The following is a 21163-nucleotide window of genomic DNA, read 5'->3' as shown; positions in this document are numbered from 1 at the left end:
AAAATAATGTGAACAGTGAAATAACGACGTGATCTGATATATCTCCTAATGCATTACACAAGTCGACATGCAGCTATTTACTTAAATAGCTACAGATATTAAAGTGTATTGACAAACTTCAACGAAATTGTTTCCACGTTGACAGTATGGAATCTAGTTTTAATGTCACAATGTACAGTGAAATGCCTTTCTTGCAAATATATGCTGTGGCTATTTCCAAATTCCATAAATACATGTACACCCTATACCGCCCATGTCTAATAGGCAGCACATGATTTTCAAGGGGATGTTAATTTTCACCATTAAATACACCTTCATAATAAAACGTTTGTCACTTTTGCGGATTTATGTAAGTTGACCTACTATTCCTAAGGTGATCGGTAGATTAAATAGTCATTTAAGCTAATAATTTAACTCAATCGCTGTTCGCAAAAAAAAAACGCCTGTTAAATGCCTAGCAACAATTCGCACAAGGCTGTAGGCTATGTGTGATTGGCTGCCGGACAAGGAAAGAAAGTTGACAACCAATAGAACGTCAGAGAAATAGACTACTGGTTATAAAATAATTTCCTCCACGGATGCAGTCAGATTTTGCCTACGCTACTTTGAAGCCAAGGCAAAAAATAATAATAAATGCTTCATAATATGTTGTAAAATGTTAAGGTTTTCAAATGATTAAGTAGCTATATTTGTATCTTACTGCCTCCATCGCATTGCGAAGTTGTTTGTGACTCGCTGATGAAGCCTTATGTTCCTTTTACATTTTATATTTATTAGGATTTATTAGGATATTTATTATCGATTAGGATTTATTAGGATATTTATTATCTATTAGGATTTATTAGGATATTTATTATCTATTAGGATTTATTAGGATATTTATTATCTATTAGGATTTATTAGGATATTTATTAAGATCCAATTAGCCAATGACAGTCTTACAGGGGTCCGACACATAACGAAAAAAGACATTACAGACAAAATACTTTACAATTTAACAATTAACGTGTAGTGTGTATCTATCAGTTCCATCTACAGTACCAGTCAAAAGTTTGGACACACCTATTCATTCCAGGGTTTTTCTTTATTTATTTTTTTACTATTTTCAACATTGTAGAATAATAGTGAAGACGTCAAAATTATGAAATAACACATATGGAATCATGTAGTAACCAAAAAAAGTGTTAAGCAATTCAAAATATATTTGAGATTCTTCAAAGTAGCCATCTTTTGCCTTAATGACAGGTGCTGTGAGGTAAAACGGGAGTTCTGTGGCTCTGTAGAATACTGTGTGTTTGCTTGAATTTGTTCTGGACCTAGGGGACGTGAAAAGACCCCTGGTGGCATGTCTGGTGGGGTGTGTGTGTGGTTGTCAGTGCTGTTTGTAAGTTGGCAAATTGCAAACAATTTGGAATTTCCAACACAATGTTTCTTATAAAAACAAGAAGTGACGCAGTCTTTCAACTCTTAGCCAAGAGAGACTGGAATGCATAGTATTAATATTAACCCTCTGATTACAATGATGAGCAAAACGTGCCGCTCTGTTCTGGGCCAGCTGCAGCTTAATTAGTTTTTTTTTTCCAGCGCTTGACCACATGACTGGACAATAATCAAGATAAGATAAAAAGTACAGCAGTACTTTGTGGAGTGTGGTGTCAAAAAAGCAGAGCATCTCTTTATTACTGACAGACCTCTCCCCATCTTTACAACCATTTAATCTATATGTTTTGACCATGACAGTTTACAATCTAAGGTAACGCCAAGTAATTTAGTCTCCTCAACTTGTTCAACAGCCACACCAATCAGCTGAGGTCTAGAACTTAGTGAATGATTTGTACCAAATACAATGCTCTTAGTTTTAGAGATGTTCAGGACCAGTTTACTACTGGCCACCCATTCCGAAACAGACTGCAACTCTTTGTAAAGGGTTTCAATGACTTCATTAGCTGTGGTTGCTGATGTGTTTATGGTTGAATCATCAGCATACATGGACACACGTGCTTTGTTTAATGCCAGTGGCAGGTCATTGGTAAAATTAGAAAAGAGTAGAGGGCCTAGAGAGCTGCCTTGCGGTACACCACACTTTTCATGTTTGACATTATAGAAGCTTCCATTAAAGAAAACCCTTTGAATTATATTAGATGGATGGCTCTGAATCCACAATATGGCAGAGGTTGAAAAGCCATAACAATTAAGTTTTTTCAGCAACAGGTTATGGTCAATAATATCAAAAGGTTGCACTGAAATCTAACAGTACAGCTCCACCAATCATCTTATTATCAATATCTTTCAGCCAATCATCAGTCATTAGTGTCAGTGCAGTACATGTTGATCGGCCTTCTCTATAAGCATGCTGAAAGTCTGTTCATTTGTTTACAGAGAAATAGCATTGTATTTGGTCAAACACAATTTTCCCCAACAGTTTGCTAAGAGCTGGCAGCAAGCTGACAGGTCTGCTGTTAGAACCAGTAAAGGCCGCTTTACCGCTGTTGGGTAACGGAATGACTTTGGCTTCCCTCCAGGCCCGAGGACAAAGACTTTCCTCTAGGTTCAGATTAAAGATGTGACAGATAGGAGTGGCTATAGAGTCAGATTAAAGATATGACAGATAGGAGTGGCTATAGAGTCAGATTAAAGATATGACAGATGGGAGTGGCTATAGAGTCAGATTAAAGATATGACAGATGGGAGTGGCTATAGAGTCAGATTAAAGATATGACAGATGGGAGTGGCTATAGAGTCAGATTAAAGATATGACAGATGGGAGTGGCTATAGAGTCAGATTAAAGATATGACAGATGGGAGTGGCTATAGAGTCAGATTAAAGATATGACAGATAGGAGTGGCTATAGAGTCAGCTACCATCCTCAGTAGCTTTCCATCTAAGTTGTCAATGCCAGGAGGTTTGTCATTATTGATCTACAACCATCGTTTTCCCACCTCTCCCACACTAACTTTACAAAATTCCAATTTGTAATGCTTTTCTTTAATTATTTATTTTATGCGCGAGTACGATGGCTCACTGTTAGTTGTTGGCATTTCTTGCCTAAGTTTTCCCGCTTTTCGAATGAACTAATTATTAAAATAATTGGCAACATCAAATGGTTTTTTGATGAATAAGCCATCTGATTAGATGAAAGATGGAGTTGAATGTGTCTTTCTGTTCATAATTTAATTTAAAGTACTCAACAACAACAGAAAATCCCATCATTCTTTATATCATTGATCTTGGGTTCATAATACAGTTTTTTCTTATTTTTGTTGAGTTTAGTCACATCATTTCTCAATTTGCAGTAAGTCAGCCAGTCAGATGTGCAACCAGACTTATTAGCCACTTCCTTTTGCCCCATCTCTGTCAACCATACAGTTTTTCAATTCCTCATCAATCCATGGAGCCTTAACAGTTCTAACAGTCAGTTTCTTAACAGGTTCATGATTATCAATCTTTTGTATGACCTCTTATACACTATTTTAGGTCCAGCTGTTGGAACTTTGTCTTTCCTGGATATAGCCACTATATTGTGATCATTGCATCCAATGGGTACAGATACAGCTTTAGAACAAAGTATTAGTAGAAACAGTATTAGTAGAAACAATATTAGTATTAATGTGATGGATACATGTGGATGATGTTGTTCCTGTAGTGTTTGTAAACACCCTGGTAGGTTGATTAATAACCTGAACCAGATTTAAATGGGTAAAGGTGCTTTTAATTATCAGCTGAGAAATAAAATAAATAGCTGTTTTTAACCGTGGCCCAAAAAACTATTTTTAACATACTATTGCATTTAGAATTGTTGCACAATGATTGGACTTATAAAACTGCTGTCTGACAGGAAAGAGCTGGGACACTAAATTATGCAAATTTCCCCATAGACCGATTGTTAAAGTCTATTTACATCAATGAATAGGATAAAAAGCATTTTGCAATTATTTTTTTCGCCTGCTCCTGGCCAGTGCTAATTTTATTGATCGGTTTATTGATTTTAACGGCCAAAAGCCAGTTATTACCGGCTTACACACACGTGTTCCCATTCAAAATCCTGTTTTCCATAACCCTAACCTGAAGCCTGAAATAGCGTTGAAAAAGGTCCTGACTTCTCAAAATGTTTCTTGTTTTCCTGACTTGTCAGGACGTTCTGGTGACTTGTCAGGACGTTCTGGTGACTTGTCGGGACGTTCTGGTGACTTGTCAGGACGTTCTGGTGACTTGTCAGGACGTTCTGGTGACTTGTCAGGACGTTCTGGTGACTTGTCAGGACGTTCTGGTGACTTGTCAGGACGTTCTGGTGACTTGTCAGGACGTTTTGGTGACTTGTCAGGACGTTTTGGTGACTTGTCAGGACGTTCTGGTGACTTGTCAGGACGTTCTGGTCCTGATAAGGTGGTCCTGACACACACACACACACACACGCTTTTATTACGTAGTGACGGTGGACTTGGAACCTTTGCAATTGCACGTGATAACATATTTTTTCCCCCTACATTAAATCTTACCAGTTTAATTTGAAAGGTTGTACACAGGTCCTACCGTAGACTGTGATTCAGCTTTTTGTTTCACTGCTAATGCTTCCCAGATTAGTTCTGCTCTGGTTCATATTCCAGCAGCATGTACTGACTGACCGACGCCGTTAGATTAATCATCTAATCTACCGTGATCTAGCTCTGATAATCCCTGTTTGTTATTACGTAACGCTTCCTTCAGTACGGCCCCAGAGACTGTCTGCCTCAACATAACGCTTCCTTCAGTACGGCCCCAGAGACTGTCTGCCTCAACGCTTCCTTCAGTACGGCCCCAGAGACTGTCTGCCTCAACATAACGCTTCCTTCAGTATGGCCCCAGAGACTGTCTGCCTCAACATAATGCTTCCTTCAGTACGGCCCCAGAGACTGTCTGCCTCAACGCTTCCTTCAGTACGGCCCCAGAGACTGTCTGCCTCAACGCTTCCTTCAGTACGGCCCCAGAGACCGTCTGCCTCAACGCTTCCTTCAGTACGGCCCCAGAGACTGTCTGCCTCAACATAACGCTTCCTTCAGTACGGCCCCAGAGACTGTCTGCCTCAACGCTTCCTTCAGTACGGCCCCAGAGACTGTCTGCCTCAACATAACCCTTCCTTCAGTACGGCCCCAGAGACTGTCTGCCTCAACGCTTCCTTCAGTACGGCCCCAGAGACTGTCTGCCTCAATGCTTCCTTCAGTACGGCCCCAGAGACTGTCTGCCTCAACGCTTCCTTCAGTACGGCCCCAGAGACTGTCTGCCTCAACATAATGCTTCCTTCAGTACGGCCCCAGAGACTGTCTGCCTCAACGCTTCCTTCAGTACGGCCCCAGAGACTGTCTGCCTCAACGCTTCCTTCAGTACGGCCCCAGAGACTGTCTGCCTCAACGCTTCCTTCAGTACGGCCCCAGAGACTGTCTGCCTCAACATAACGCTTCCTTCAGTACGGCCCCAGAGACTGTCTGCCTCAACATAACGCTTCCTTCAGTACGGCCCCAGAGACTGTCTGCCTCAACGCTTCCTTCAGTACGGCCCCAGAGACTGTCTGCCTCAACGCTTCCTTCAGTATGGCCCCAGAGACTGTCTGCCTCAACATAACGCTTCCTTCAGTACGGCCCCAGAGACTGTCTGCCTCAACATAATGCTTCCTTCATTATGGCCCCAGAGACTGTCTGCCTCAATGCTTCCTTCAGTACGGCCCCAGAGACTGTCTGCCTCAACGCTTCCTTCAGTACGGCCCCAGAGACTGTCTGCCTCAACATAATGCTTCCTTCAGTACGGCCCCAGAGACTGTCTGCCTCAACGCTTCCTTCAGTACGGCCCCAGAGACTGTCTGCCTCAACGCTTCCTTCAGTACGGCCCCAGAGACTGTCTGCCTCAACATAATGCTTCCTTCAGTACGGCCCCAGAGACTGTCTGCCTCAACGCTTCCTTCAGTACGGCCCCAGAGACTGTCTGCCTCAATGCTTCCTTCAGTACGGCCCCAGAGACTGTCTGCCTCAACGCTTCCTTCAGTACGGCCCCAGAGACTGTCTGCCTCAACATAACGCTTCCTTCAGTACGGCCCCAGAGACTGTCTGCCTCAACATAATGCTTCCTTCAGTACGGCCCCAGAGACTGTCTGCCTCAACATAATGCTTCCTTCAGTACGGCCCCAGAGACTGTCTGCCTCAACATAATGCTTCCTTCAGTACGGCCCCAGAGACTGTCTGCCTCAACGCTTCCCTCAGTACGGCCCCAGAGACTGTCTGCCTCAACGCTTCCTTCAGTACGGCCCCAGAGACTTTCTGCCTCAACGCTTCCTTCAGTACGGCCCCAGAGACTGTCTGCCTCAACATAACGCTTCCTTCAGTACGGCCCCAGAGACTTTCTGCCTCAACATAACGCTTCCTTCAGTACGGCCCCAGAGACTGTCTGCCTCAACCCTTCCTTCAGTACGGCCCCAGAGACTGTCTGCCTCAACATAACGCTTCCTTCAGTACGGCCCCAGAGACTGTCTGCCTCAACATAATGCTTCCTTCAGTATGGCCCCAGAGACTGTCTGCCTCAACATAATGCTTCCTTCAGTACGGCCCCAGAGACTGTCTGCCTCAACGCTTCCTTCAGTACGGCCCCAGAGACTGTCTGCCTCAACGCTTCCTTCAGTACGGCCCCAGAGACTGTCTGCCTCAATGCTTCCTTCAGTATGGCCCCAGAGACTGTCTGCCTCAACATAACGCTTCCTTCAGTACGGCCCCAGAGACTGTCTGCCTCAACGCTTCCTTCAGTACGGCCCCAGAGACTGTCTGCCTCAACGCTTCCTTCAGTACGGCCCCAGAGACTGTCTGCCTCAACGCTTCCTTCAGTACGGCCCCAGAGACTGTCTGCCTCAACGCTTCCTTCAGTACGGCCCCAGAGACTGTCTGCCTCAACATAACGCTTCCTTCAGTACGGCCCCAGAGACTGTCTGCCTCAACGCTTCCTTCAGTACGGCCCCAGAGACTGTCTGCCTCAACATAACGCTTCCTTCAGTATGGCCCCAGAGACTGTCTGCCTCAACATAACGCTTCCTTCAGTACGGCCCCAGAGACTGTCTGCCTCAACATAACGCTTCCTTCAGTACGGCCCCAGAGACTGTCTGCCTCAACGCTTCCTTCAGTACGGCCCCAGAGACTGTCTGCCTCAACGCTTCCTTCAGTACGGCCCCAGAGACTGTCTGCCTCAACCCTTCCTTCAGTACGGCCCCAGAGACTGTCTGCCTCAACCCTTCCTTCAGTACGGCCCCAGAGACTGTCTGCCTCAACGCTTCCTTCAGTACGGCCCCAGAGACTGTCTGCCTCAACATAACGCTTCCTTCAGTACGGCCCCAGAGACTGTCTGCCTCAACATAACGCTTCCTTCAGTACGGCCCCAGAGACTGTCTGCCTCAACGCTTCCTTCAGTACGGCCCCAGAGACTGTCTGCCTCAACATAATGCTTCCTTCAGTACGGCTCCAGAGACTGTCTGCCTCAACGCTTCCTTCAGTACGGCCCCAGAGACTGTCTGCCTCAACATAATGCTTCCTTCAGTACGGCCCCAGAGACTGTCTGCCTCAATGCTTCCTTCAGTACGGCCCCAGAGACTGTCTGCCTCAACATAATGCTTCCTTCAGTACGGCCCCAGAGACTGTCTGCCTCAACATAACGCTTCCTTCAGTACGGCCCCAGAGACTGTCTGCCTCAATGCTTCCTTCAGTACGGCCCCAGAGACTGTCTGCCTCAACGCTTCCTTCAGTACTACCCCAGAGACTGTCTGCCTCAACATAACGCTTCCTTCAGTACGGCCCCAGAGACTGTCTGCCTCAACATAACGCTTCCTTCAGTACGGCCCCAGAGACTGTCTGCCTCAATGCTTCCTTCAGTACGGCCCCAGAGACTGTCTGCCTCAACGCTTCCTTCAGTACGACCCCAGAGACTGTCTGCCTCAACATAACGCTTCCTTCAGTACGGCCCCAGAGACTGTCTGCCTCAACATAACGCTTCCTTCAGTACGGCCCCAGAGACTGTCTGCCTCAACGCTTCCTTCAGTACGGCCCCAGAGACTGTCTGCCTCAACGCTTCCTTCAGTACGGCCCCAGAGACTGTCTGCCTCAACGCTTCCTTCAGTACGACCCCAGAGACTGTCTGCCTCAACATAACGCTTCCTTCAGTACGGCCCCAGAGACTGTCTGCCTCAACGCTTCCTTCAGTACGGCCCCAGAGACTGTCTGCCTCAACATAACGCTTCCTTCAGTACGGCCCCAGTGTCTACCTCATACCACCCTGCTCCTAAAATAATGCATCATTATTCTGACTTTGGCCCTGTCAGACAGGATCGCCTGTGGCCCCGGTCAGAGGGGGTGGCCCTGTGAGCGCGGTCAGGCGTGGTCGCCTGTGGCCCCGGTCAGGCGGGGTCGCCTGTGGCCCCGGTCAGGCGGCCTCGCCTGTGGCCCCGGTCAGGCGGCGTCACCTGTCGTAATGTCAAGCTGCATGACGTTTTCTAGTTAAACTATACCCCGTAAGTCACTACATGTATCTGGAAACCAACAATGATAAATGTTTTACAGTATTGACAGGGCCTGTCAGTTATTGGTCCAGGGCAGGTGATGACAATTTTTAAGTCGCTCTGGATAAGAGCGTCTGCTAAATGACTTAAATGTAAATGTAAAATGACAATCTGACCTACTGCACATAGCCTATATTGAGAATAAGGTACACAGTGATTGCCATTTATTTAGTTAATAAATTAATAATGAAATAAATGATTAATCAGAAACCGATTTGAGGGATTGTTTTTAGGAATAGTTCTGACTCATCTCTAGCTCTATCTGTTCTCTCTCTCTCATGAGCGTGATCTGAGGGATGGATTTATCTCAAACAGATTATAGTTATATAATTCATTATGAAAAAGAACATGCATGCATTACAGCTTCCAGTGCCTTAATACCCGTTACTTAACATGGGTTTGTGAATGAGAGAATGGGGGCAGGGCGGGGTGGGACCAGGGCAGGACAAGGGGCCAGGGCGGGGTGGGACCAGGGCAGGACAAGGGGCCAGGGCGGGGTGGGACCAGGGCAGGACAAGGGGCCAGGGCGGGGTGGGACCAGGGCAGGACAAGGGGCCAGGGCGGGTCAAGAGGTCGGGGCCAGGGCGGGTCAAGAGGTCGGGGCCAGGGCGGGTCAAGAGGTCGGGGCCAGGGCGGGTCAAGAGGGAGGGTCAAGGGGGCGGGTCATATAGCTGGTTGAAGCCTAATGCAGGGGTTTTATACCGCTGACACTCAAATGTCAGAGGGTTGGGAGGATAGCCGACTCAATACCCGGTCCGGAGTACAGCTGGTTTTCTGTTCTACCTGATTATAAAAAAATGTTTTGCCACACACCAGATAAGTGCAGTGTGTTGTTTCACAGGGTCAGCTATAGTCTGGAACCCCTGGTCAGCTATAGTCTGGAACCCCTGGTCAGCTATAGTCTGGAACCCCTGGTCAGCTATAGTCTGGAACCCCTGGTCAGCTATAGTCTGGAACCCCTGGTCAGCTATAGTCTGGAACCCCTGGTCAGCTATAGTCTGGAACCCCTGGTCAGCTATAGTCTGGAACCCCTGGTCAGCTATAGTCTGGAACCCCTGGTCAGCTATAGTCTGGAACCCCTGGTCAGCTATAGTCTGGAACCCCTGGTCAGCTATAGTCTGGAACCCCTGGTCAGCTATAGTCTGGAACCCCTGGTCAGCTATAGTCTGGAACCCCTGGAGCAAATTAGGGTTCAGTGTCTTGCTCAATGGCGCACAGGCAGATCTTTCACCTTGTCTGCTCGGGTATTCAGGGTTGATCTGTTGTACGAGACAGGACCGGGGAGAGACAGGAGAGGGGGGTGATCTGTTGTACGAGACAGGACCGGGGAGAGACAGGAGGGGGGGGGGGGGGGGGGGGGGGGGGGGTGATCTGTTGTACGAGACAGGACCAGGGAGAGACAGGAGGGGGGGGTGATCTGTTGTACGAGACAGGACCAGGGAGAGACAGGAGGGGGGGTGATCTGTTGTACGAGACAGGACCTGGGAGAGACAGGAGGGGGGTGATCTGTTGTACGAGACAGGACCGGGGAGAGACAGGAGGGGGGGGGGGGTGATCTGTTGTATAAGACAGGACCGGGGAGAGACAGGAGGGGGGGGGGGTGATCTTTTGTATAAGACAGGACCGGGGAGAGAGAGGAGGGGGTTGATCTGTTGTACGAGACAGGACCGGGGAGACAGGAGAGGGTTGATCTGGTGTCCCAGGTCTAAATCAGTCCCTGATTTAGAGGGGAAGAACGAAAAAACACTATGGAACTGACCTAAGAGGTCAAGAGCGGAGTTTGAGGAATTTAAGAATATAAAGGATTCTGCTCAACTTAACTTATTTGCACTAATTTAGGTTATTTTCATACTCATTTTCTTTAGGCTTTATTTATTTAGTAACTTGTTCAAGTTTACCATTGGCAATAGTTTTCATAGTTTTGCTTTAAACAATCAGTGTATATGGTGATTGTTTAGATATACAGGGTTGATCATGTCACTTTTAGGAGGCGTGGTGCGTGGTCAAAGCGGGAGGAGAAAAGCAGCTCATTAACTTCCAAGTGGTCGAAACCTTTTGATTTTGAGATCCGGTGTGAAATCCAAAATTGTGCAATAGATGCTATTTGCTATGTCATAGCTAATTCGTAAACAATAAACATTGATACATTACCAGCTCAAACAATCTGCAAAAATGTCAAGTTAATCAAATAAAATGTTATTGATCACATACACACGGTTAGCACAGATGCTATTGGTCAAGTACGCACGGCTAGCAGATGTTATTGGTCACGTGCGCACGGCTAGCAGATGCTATTGGTCTCGTACGCACGGCTAGCAGATGTTATTGGTCACGTGCGCACGGCTAGCAGATGCTATTGGTCTCGTACGCACGGCTAGCAGATGTTATTGGTCACGTGCGCACGGCTAGCAGATGCTATTGGTCACGTACGCACGGCTAGCAGATGCTGTTGGTCACGTACGCATGGCTAGCAGATGCTATTGGTCACGTACGCACGGCTAGCAGATGCTATTGGTCACGTACGCACGGCTAGCAGATGCTGTCGGTCACGTACGCACGGCTAGCAGATGCTATTGGTCACGTACGCACGGCTAGCAGATGCTATTGGTCACGTACGCACGGCTAGCAGATGCTATGGGTCACGTACGCACGGCTAGCAGATGCTATGGGTCACGTACGCACGGCTAGCAGATGCTATTGGTCACGTACGCACGGCTAGCAGATGCTATTGGTCACGTACGCACGGCTAGCAGATGCTATTGGTCACGTACGCACGGCTAGCAGATGCTATTGGTCACGTACGCACGGCTAGCAGATGTTATTGGTCACGTAGACCTAAAGATGCTCCCCGCCTACTCTCTGCTAGCTGTACGTAGAACTAAAGATGCTCCCTGCCTACTCTCTGCTAGCTGTACGTAGACCTAAAGATGCTCCCCGCCTACTCTCTGCTAGCTGTACGTAGACCTAAAGATGCTCCCTGCCTACTCTCTGCTAGCTGTATGTAGACCTTATCCTCTAACCCTCATGTTGTTTATCTCATTTCCAGGAGCCCCTCAAGTCACGGGCCCCACAGCTCCACCTGGAGTACAGGTTCTATAAGCAGCTGGGGAGTTCAGGTCAGTGAATTATGACGATAGAAGGTTGTAAGAATATGGTGTTGAATCCTAGGGTCCATCTGAAATGACACACTATTCCCCATGTAGTGCACTACTTTTGACCAGAGCCCTATTCCCTATGTAGTGCACTACTTTTGACCAGAGCCCTTTTCCCCATGTAGTGCACTACTTTTGACCAGAATCCTATTCCCTACGTAGTGCATTACTTTTGACCAGAGCCATATTCCCTACGTAGTGCACTACTTTTGACCAGAGCCATATTCCCTATTATAGTGCACTGCTATAGACCAGAGCCCTATTCCCTACGTAGTGCCCTACTATAGACCAGAGCCCTATTCCCTACGTAGTGCACTACTTTTGACCCCAGCCCTATGGGGTGAGATTTGGGACAAATCAATAGATGGTCTTGTTGTTTTCCACTGAGATCTGTGGCCATGGCAGATTTAAGTTTTTTATTTATTTTATTTCACCTTTATTTAACCAGGTAGGCCAGGTCACCTTTATTTAACCAGGTAGGCCAGGTCACCTTTATTTAACCAGGTAGGCCAGGTCACCTTTATTTGACCAGGTAGGCCAGGTCACCTTTATTTAACCAGGTAGGCCAGGTCACCTTTATTTAACCAGGTAGGCCAGGTCACCTTTATTTAACCAGGTAGGCCAGGTCACCTTTATTTGACCAGGTAGGCCAGGTCACCTTTATTTGACCAGGTTGGCCAGGTCACCTTTGCTTTCTCAACTGGCCTACCTCGTTAAATAATGTGACACAAACAACAACAGAGTTACACATAAACAAACGTATAGTCAATAACACAATAGAAAAATCTATGTATATCTATATATTATATTATTTATTTATTTCACCTTTATTTAACCAGGTAGGCCAGTTGAGAACAAGTTCTCATTTACAACTGTGACCTGGCCAAGATAAAGCAAAGCAGTTCGACACATACAACAACAGAGTTACACATGGAGTAAAACAAACATACAGTCAATTAAACAATAGAAAAATCTATGTACAGTGTGTGTAAATGTAGTAAGATTAGGGAGGTAAGGCAATAAATAAGCCATAGTGGCAAAATAATTACAATTTAGCATTAACACTGGAGTGATAGATGTGCAGATGATGATGTGCAAGTAGAGATACTGGGGTGCAAAAGAGCAAGAGGGTAAATAATATGGGGATGAGGTAGTTGGGTGGGCTATTTACAGATGGCTCTGACAGCTGGTGCTTAAAGTTAGTGAGGGGAGATATAAGTCTCCAGCTTCAGGGATTTTTGCAATTCGTTCCAGTCTGAAGGTGGACTGACTGATTGTTAGAGCTGCAGTCTAAAGGTGGCCTGACTGACTGTTAGAGCCGCAGTCTAAAGGTGGACGGACTGACTGACTGTTAGAGCTGCAGTCTAAAGGTGGTCTGACTGTTAGAGCTGCAGTCTAAAGGTGGTCTGACTGACTGTTAGAGCTGCAGTCTGAAGGTGGTCTGACTGTCAGAGCTGCAGTCTAAAGGTGGTCTGACTGTCAGAGCTGCAGTCTAAAGGTGGTCTGACTGTCAGAGCTGCAGTCTGAAGGTGGTCTGACTGACTGTTAGAGCTGCAGTCTAAAGGTGGTCTGACTGACTGTTAGAGCTGCAGTCTAAAGGTGGCCTGACTGACTGTTAGAGCTGCAGTCTGAAGGTGGTCTGACTGTTAGAGCTGCAGTCTGAAGGTGGCCTGACTGACTGTTAGAGCTGCAGTCTGAAGGTGGTCTGACTGACTGTTAGAGCTGCAGTCTGAAGGTGGTCTGACTGTCAGAGCTGCAGTCTAAAGGTGGACGGACGTATAGCTCCAGGTTATTTTAGTTTCGTTCAAATATTTTTATTGAACACACACAGGAATGGTGTATAGGTATGAAAGGCAGGTATACAATTTTTAACTAAACATAAAAGAGCAGACAGAAATAAAAAGATCCAGAGTTCTGGGTACAAAACAATTATTACAAAACAAGACATACAAAACAAGGACAGGTAGAAAGAAAGAGGGTGGGTGTCACCCCCCCTTATTCCCCCCCTTTATCCCTCCCCCCCCTTATCCCTTCCCCTTATACCCCTCCCCGCTGCTCGGGTGGCGGTGCCAGCACGTGCTGCCCAGAGGTGGATTAAAATATTACAATGGAGAGTGCGTTAAAAAGTACAAATTCACAGCGCCGAATGGTCCAAGTAAGAGAGGAAAGGCTGCCAGATTTGATCAAATGTTAATAATTTATTGTTCAGAATATATCTAATCCTTTCTAAGTGTACAGTGTTTGCCAATTCGCTGAGCCATAATTTGGTAGTGGGCGCTTCCCTCTTTTTCCAGAACAACAAGATTAGTTTTTTTGCCGAAATGAGACTGTAAGAGATGAGTTGTTTTTGGGGGTTGGTTAGTCCGATTAGGGAATCAGACACTCCCAGGATTATCAGAAGCGGGTCTGGGTCAATTGAAGTCTCCAGAACTTCAGAGAGGATCCTAAAAATTCCACACCAGTAACCATGCAAGCTAGAGCATAGGGCAAAGCAGTGGAGAAGTGTACCCTGTGCAGCCTGACATTTATCACACAAAGGGGATGTATCAGGAAATATCCTATGCAGTTTGGTTTTGGAATAGTGTAATCTGTGTAATACCTTGAATTGTATGAGCCGATGTCTGGAGTTAATGGAGCAGGTGTGGATATACTCCAAGCTATCTTCCCAGTCTGCCATCGAAATGTCAGTCCCTAGTTCTTCCTCCCATTTTGCCTTAATGGCCTCTGTAGAGGGTGTGCTAACCGATTGAAAAGAGTCATATAAACGAGATATCAGTTTGTCTGAGGTGGGGGATGTTTTTATGCATCCGTCAAACATGGAAGGCTTAGCGTTCCCAAATGTTGGGAGGTGTTTCCTAACATAGTCTCTGATTTGTAGGTATCTGAAAAAGTTATTTCTGGGAAGATTATAAGTTTCCCTCAGCAACTCAAAGGAAGCAAAGGTCCCTTCTATATATAAATCCCCTATGGTACTTATCCCCAACTCTCCCCATTGCTCAAAGGTGTTATCAAGGTTGGAGGGGGCAAAGGAGGGGTTCCTGGCAACAGGGAGCATGAATGACATTGGTCTAAGCTCAAAGTGGGTTTTAATTTGCTTCCAGATTCGGACTGTGCTATGTATAATAGGATTGTTACGATAAAGTGACCTCTCCAGATTGACAGGCGACAAAATCACAGCACCAATAGAGAAGGGGTGACACTCCTCACGCTCCATACTAAGCCAGGTGGGTGACGGACGTGCGTCATCCAGCAAAAACGTAACCGCACGGAGGTTAGCGGCCCAATAATAAAATATAAAATTTGGGAGAGACAGTCCTCCTTCCATCTTGGATTTGCAGAGGTGTTTTTTACCTATCCTGTGTGTTTTATAATCCCAGATGAAAGGATTGATAATTGAGTCCAGTTGTTTATGAAAGGATTTAGGTATGAATACTGGGATGTTCTGGTATAGGTAGAGCAGTTGTGGGAGGAAGACCATTTTAATGGCATTAATTCTTCCGAGCAGAGAAATTGGGAGAGTTCTCCAAAATTGTATGTTTGTTTTTAGTTTTTGCATCAGCGAGGGGAAATTCTCTTTAAATAGTAAGGAATATTGTTTGGTAACTACAATTCCTAGATAGGTAAATTTTTCTGAAGATAACTTAAGTGGAAGATGTTCTAGCCAGGAGGTGTTTTGTAACCGTATGGGCATTAATTCACTCTTGTTCCAATTTATTCTGTATCCCGAGAAGGTACCAAACAAATTAATCACATCAAGAATAGCTGGAATACTAGCTTGGGGTTCTGTTACATAGAGGAGAATGTCATCTGCGTATAGGGAAATCTTATTTAGAGTATCTTTAGTATTATAGCCGTGTATTGCTGCATCAGATCTAATCGTCTGAGCGAGAGGTTCAATGATTAGGGCGAAGAGCATCGGCGACAGCGCACAACCCTGCCTTGTCCCTCTGTAGAGGTTAAATCGGGGCGACAATGATTGGTTAGTGAGTATTCTCGCACAGGGGTTCCTATATAAAAGCTGGATCCAATTTATGAACCCATCTCCAATATTAAATTTATGTAGGACTTTGAATAGATAGGACCACTCAACTTGGTCAAAAGCCTTCTCGGCGTCAAGAGATATAACGGCAAGGTCCATGTTTGGTAACCTCTGAGAATACATAATGTTGAAGAGGCGCCTGAGATTGAAGAATGAGTTTCTGTTCGGGATAAAGCCGGTCTGGTCCGAATGGACCAGTTTGCCAATTAAAGTGCTAAGCCTGTTAGCCAGGGTTTTTGCTAAAATCTTTTGGTCTGTATTGAGGAGGGATATTGGTCTGTATGACCCTACCTCTTCCGGATCTTTACCCTTCTTATGTATAACTGTAATGAATGCTTCATCCAAAGTAGATGGGAGAGCTCCATCCTCTCTGGACTGAACCAACATTTTGTGCAGGTAGGGAGAGAGCATGTTGCTGAATGTTTTATAGAATTCACCCGGGTATCCATCTGGGCCCGGGGTCTTGCCACTCTTTAGAGTTTTGATTGTTTCTCGAATTTCTTCAAGAGATATTTCCTTATTCAGGAAGTTAGAATCTTCCTGGTTCAGGGCAGGAAGATTACAGTCATCCAAAAAGTTTTGCATAATTAAGGGGTTAGAATCGGCTTTAGATGTATATAGAGTCTCATAAAACTGACGGAATCTGTCATTGATGTCTTTGGGGGAAGAGAGTAATTCCCCAGATGCAGACTTAACTTTGTGAATCATTCGGTCACTCACAATTTTTCGAAGTTGTCTGGCGAGTAATTTGTGTGGTTTGTCACCAAACTCAAAATATTTTTGCTTGGCGTAGAGAAAAGATTTAGCAATTTTAGCTGAGAGAGTCTGATTATATTCAAATTTTAAAGAGGTAATTTTTTTATGTTTCTCCATAGATGGATGTCTAGCATTCTCCCTATCCAGTAAGTGAATTTGTCCCTCCAGTTCTACCAATTTTCCCTTGTTTTGCCTACTCCTGGCAGTCTGATAGGAGATGATACAGCCTCTCAAATAAGCCTTAAGTGTTTCCCACAGTAATGCTGGGGAAGTCTCTGTGTTGTCGTTGGTATCAAAGAAAAATGTTATTTGGTCTTTAAGATGTTCACAGAATGTTGGTTCTGTGAGGAGCTGAGGATTTAACCTCCAGACCCTCTCGTTTGGTACCATGTCACCCAATCTCAGGGAGAAGGTGAGTGGACTGTGGTCCGAGATTATAATATCATGATACTTCACATTACAGGTATAGGGGAGTAGTTTAGCATCAACCAAAAAGTAGTCAATTCGAGTATAAACATTGTGAACATGAGAGTGAAAGGAGTATTCCCTGCCCGTAGGGTTAGTGATCCTCCATATATCAAATAAGTTAGAATTCTTTATGTAGGTATTCAAGAATTCACTTGAATAGGAGGTGGGGGTTCGCCGGGTAGAGGATCTGTCCAAATATTGGTCTAGCACGCAGTTAAGGTCCCCTCCAATGATCAGATTAGTATGGGAGATATCTGGAATCAGGGCAAGGACTCTTTTGAAAAAAGAGGGGTTATCAATGTTTGGCCCATAGATATTTAGTAGAGTTACAGAAGTAGAGTGGATCTCTCCTATTACGATCACATAACGACCCTCTTTATCCACAATAGTGGTTTTATGTAGAAAGGGAATTCCTTTCCGTACCAGAATCGCTGTGCCTCTCGTTTTGGCAGAGAAGTTAGAGTGATACACTTGCCCCACCCACCTACATTTAAGTCTGCTGTGAGCATTATTTTTCAGATGGGTTTCTTGCAAAAATATAATATCAGACGAGAGTGCTTTCAAGTGGGCTAGGACCTTGCCTCTCTTAATTGGTTCGTTTAAGCCCCTGACATTCCAGGAAGTGAATGTGAGCCCCGCCCCCCTCTCATTTGTAGTTCCTATGGTGGCCTGCATAACTTGTAACTCAATAAAAAGGTAAGAAAGCGCACCAAACCATCACGATCAGCATATGTAGCAGCTACACCCGAGCAGTATCCAACCAGCCCCTCCCCCCCTGCAAGCCCCTTTACTTCCCACCCTGTTCCCCTACTTTCCCCACTATTTACCCCCCCGCCCAACCCACCTTTAACAGGCATACACAAATAGGAGAGAAAATAAAATAAAAATAAAAATAATAAACACATTGTCTGGCCGATGCCAAAAAAGCACGGCGCGACCTCGAACAAGAGGTGAAACAGAAATAAAATCCCAACTGTACGTTCACCTCTCACTATCCTAGAACTTCTACTAACATATGAACTGAGGAGGCTCCCGCGAATAAAGTGTCCAATTAGCATCTAATAAACCTAAAGAGAATAAGTTTCAACCTAAACATATTGCGCACTTAAGCGTCATCTTGGGTCTATCTATCCCTGAGATAAGCAAGATATAGCATCACAAGATTATTTTGCTAAGCACTGCCGGTCTAAACATGAACCATCAGCAACCAACTTAGACAGCCGTACATTTACATATTGTGGGTTAGATCGGAAACAAGAATTTTTCTAAATTAAACGTATCCCCCAGTCAGAAAATAAATAAATAAAAAGGTTATATATATACATGTATACATACACACACATACACATACTTACCCATATACATATATATATATATATATATATACATATACATACATATACATACATACATACATATAGACACATATATATACATACATACACATACACACATACAAACACATACACACACACACACATCCCCAAAAAATACATATAAAGGTATATGTTTAAAAATATACATATACACACACACACCCATACATATCTACATATGCGCATATACACATACATACCCATACATACAGAAACATTCATGCCCCAGAGTAATAATCTACACTAATTTAAAATATACACATACATAATAGTAACATGCTAAGAGAAAATAATTATAAAGTACAAATAATAATTATATGTACGCACACCTACCTAGACACTACAGAGGGCTGGTAGGGATCTAATCGGGAGAGCGGCCCTCGGCTATATCAAAGGCAGAACGGCACAAAACATCCACCTGCTATCCAGGTGTCTGTGTCTGCCCCTTCCCCACCATCACCCCCAGTCCCCTGCAAGCTTTAAATAAATGGTATTGTAATAACAATAAATGTAAGAATTAAAAAATAAATAACGAAACAAAAAAAAAAATGGGGGTAATAAGTATATTCATCCGAAAGTGACAATGATCAAACCTGGAAGGCATCCTAAATAGGCATCGCTCTGAACACAGCCAGAATGAAAGTGACTTTAATTGAGAGCCAAGACCGCCCTCCACAGCATCTTGCATGTTCGGTAGCCCTTGTTGAGACCGTTCAATACGGTTTCACCCGTTATGGTTTAGTATGGATTCGATTCCATGAGCAGACCCTAACACACAATGACAAGGCACTCTAACCTGTACGGGGGATTGGCGTATGTTCCCGGATAAACTTCTCTGCGTCCAAAACCGAGGAGAGCCACATCTTCTCACCAGAGGGCGGGGTAATTCTTAGTCTTGCAGGGAAGAGCAAGGCTGGGCGAAGATGGAGTTTGTAGAGTTTGGCCATGACATCTCTGTAGCCGCCACGGTCCTTTGCCACATCGGGCGCATAATCATCATAGACACGGAAGGGGTGCCCTTTATGTAACAGGTTGCCCCTCATTCGGGCCTCGCGCAGGATAAGATCCTTGGTCTTGAAACTGTGACAACAGATGATTACTGCGCGAGGGCGTTGACCCGGTCCAGGCACTGGGACAGGGGCGCGATGTGCACGGTCCAGCTGGGGGTCCGAACCCAAAACGTCCGATCCCATTGCATCCTTCAATAGCTTGGCGAAGAAGTCGGTGGGGCGAGAGCCCGCCTCTACCCCCTCTGCCAGACCAACAACGCGAAGGTTATTACGTCTGGAACGGCCCTCCAGGTCGACCACTTTCACAGAAAGCCTCTGCACAGTACCCTGTAGTGACGAGCACAGCTTCTCTAACTCGTCGATCCTACCAGCGCTGAATTCAGAAGCCCTCTCAAGGTCCACAATACTCTGGCCCTGCGAAGCGACCGCTCGAATGGTGCCCTCGATTTTGGTGTCCAGTTCAGCAATAGTAGCCTTAAGATCCTCAGCTAAAGCAACACGTAGTTCTCCCAAAGCCTGGGTAAGTTCTTTAAGTGTCACGTTGTTGCCTGTGCCTTCCGCCATGTCTGTCTCGTTGTTTGGTGTGGAGTAGGCCTCCGATGTGGATTTATTGTCCTTTGGTCGCTTATTACTCGGCATTTTTACACAGAAAGTTACGATGTTGTATTAGAAAGAAACGTTTGTTGTAAAAAGTATCATAAAGTAGGGTAAGTTAGATTATTTCGCAAAAAAGTTGCAGGAGCCTCTCACACGCAGCCGTTCACTCCAACATGCTAGCTCCGCCCCGGTTATTTTAGTTTCACTGCTACAGTTGTAGATCCTCACTCATTCCACTGAAACTGTTGGTGTAGCTCTTCCCCTTTCCATTCTAGTGATTAAAAGGTGTTTTGTATTAATGTGCGTAGCCCTTTGCCATGTTACTGATGTTGTCCCAGCTCAAGACCTTTTCACATGGTGTGAGAATGGACTCCGAGCTCTTGGTTTATGAGGCTAGTACTGTCCTGGGTCGAGATCTGACAGAAACTCAGCTAAAAAAGAAACGTCCTCTCACTGTCAACTGGGTTTACTTTCAGCAAACTTAACATGTGTAAATATTTTTATGAGCGTAACAAGATTCAACAACGGAGACATACTCTGAAAAAGGTCTACTGACATGTGACTAACAGAAATTGAATAATGTGTCCCTGAACAAAGGGGGGTCAAAATCAAAAGTAACAGTCAGTATCTGGTGTGGCCACCAGCTGCATTAAGTTCTGCAGTGCATCTCCTCCTCATGGACTGCACCAGATTTGCCAGTTCTTGCTGTGAGATGTTACCCCACTCTTCCACCAAGGCACCTGCAAGTTCCTGGACATTTCTGGGGGGAATGGCCCTAGCCCTCACCCTCCGATCCAAAAAAGTCCCAGACGTGCTCAATGGGTTTGAGATCCGGGCTCTTCGCTGGCCATGGCAAAACACTGACGTTCCTGTCTTGCAGGAAATCAGGCACAGAACGAGCAGAATGGCTGGTGGCATTGTCCTGCTGGAGGGTCATGTCAGGATGAGCCTGCAGGAAGGGTACCGCATGAGGGAGGAGGATGTCTTCCCTGTAACGCACAGCGTTGAGATTGCCTGCAATGACAACAAGCTCAGTCCGATGATGCTGTGACACACCGCCCCAGACCATGACGGACCCTCCACCTCCAAATCGATCCCGCTCCAGAGTACAGGCCTCGGTGTAACGCTCATTCCTTCGACGATAAACGCGAATCCGACCATCACCCCTGGTGAGACAAAACCGCAACTTGTCAGTGAAGAACAC

General features: G+C 45.5%; 1 protein-coding gene across 3 annotated transcripts in view; it reads left to right on the top strand.

Moving 5' to 3' along the window:
• LOC129823596 (casein kinase I-like) overlaps positions 1–21163 on the top strand; it is a 70449-nt gene that overhangs the window by 5430 nt on the left and 43856 nt on the right. For all 3 annotated transcript variants that reach the window (XM_055882447.1, XM_055882445.1, XM_055882446.1), the window contains exon 3: positions 11608–11677. In XM_055882447.1, the coding sequence (XP_055738422.1) occupies positions 11608–11677 (70 nt within the window). The remainder of the gene's footprint in view (positions 1–11607; positions 11678–21163) is intronic.

Source organism: Salvelinus fontinalis, chromosome 26 (genome assembly GCF_029448725.1).
Source record: "Salvelinus fontinalis isolate EN_2023a chromosome 26, ASM2944872v1, whole genome shotgun sequence".
In the NCBI taxonomy this organism is placed as follows: domain Eukaryota; kingdom Metazoa; phylum Chordata; class Actinopteri; order Salmoniformes; family Salmonidae; genus Salvelinus; species Salvelinus fontinalis.
The sequence above is the reverse complement of the archived record's forward strand: the minus strand, read 5'-3'. Positions and strand labels throughout refer to the sequence as shown.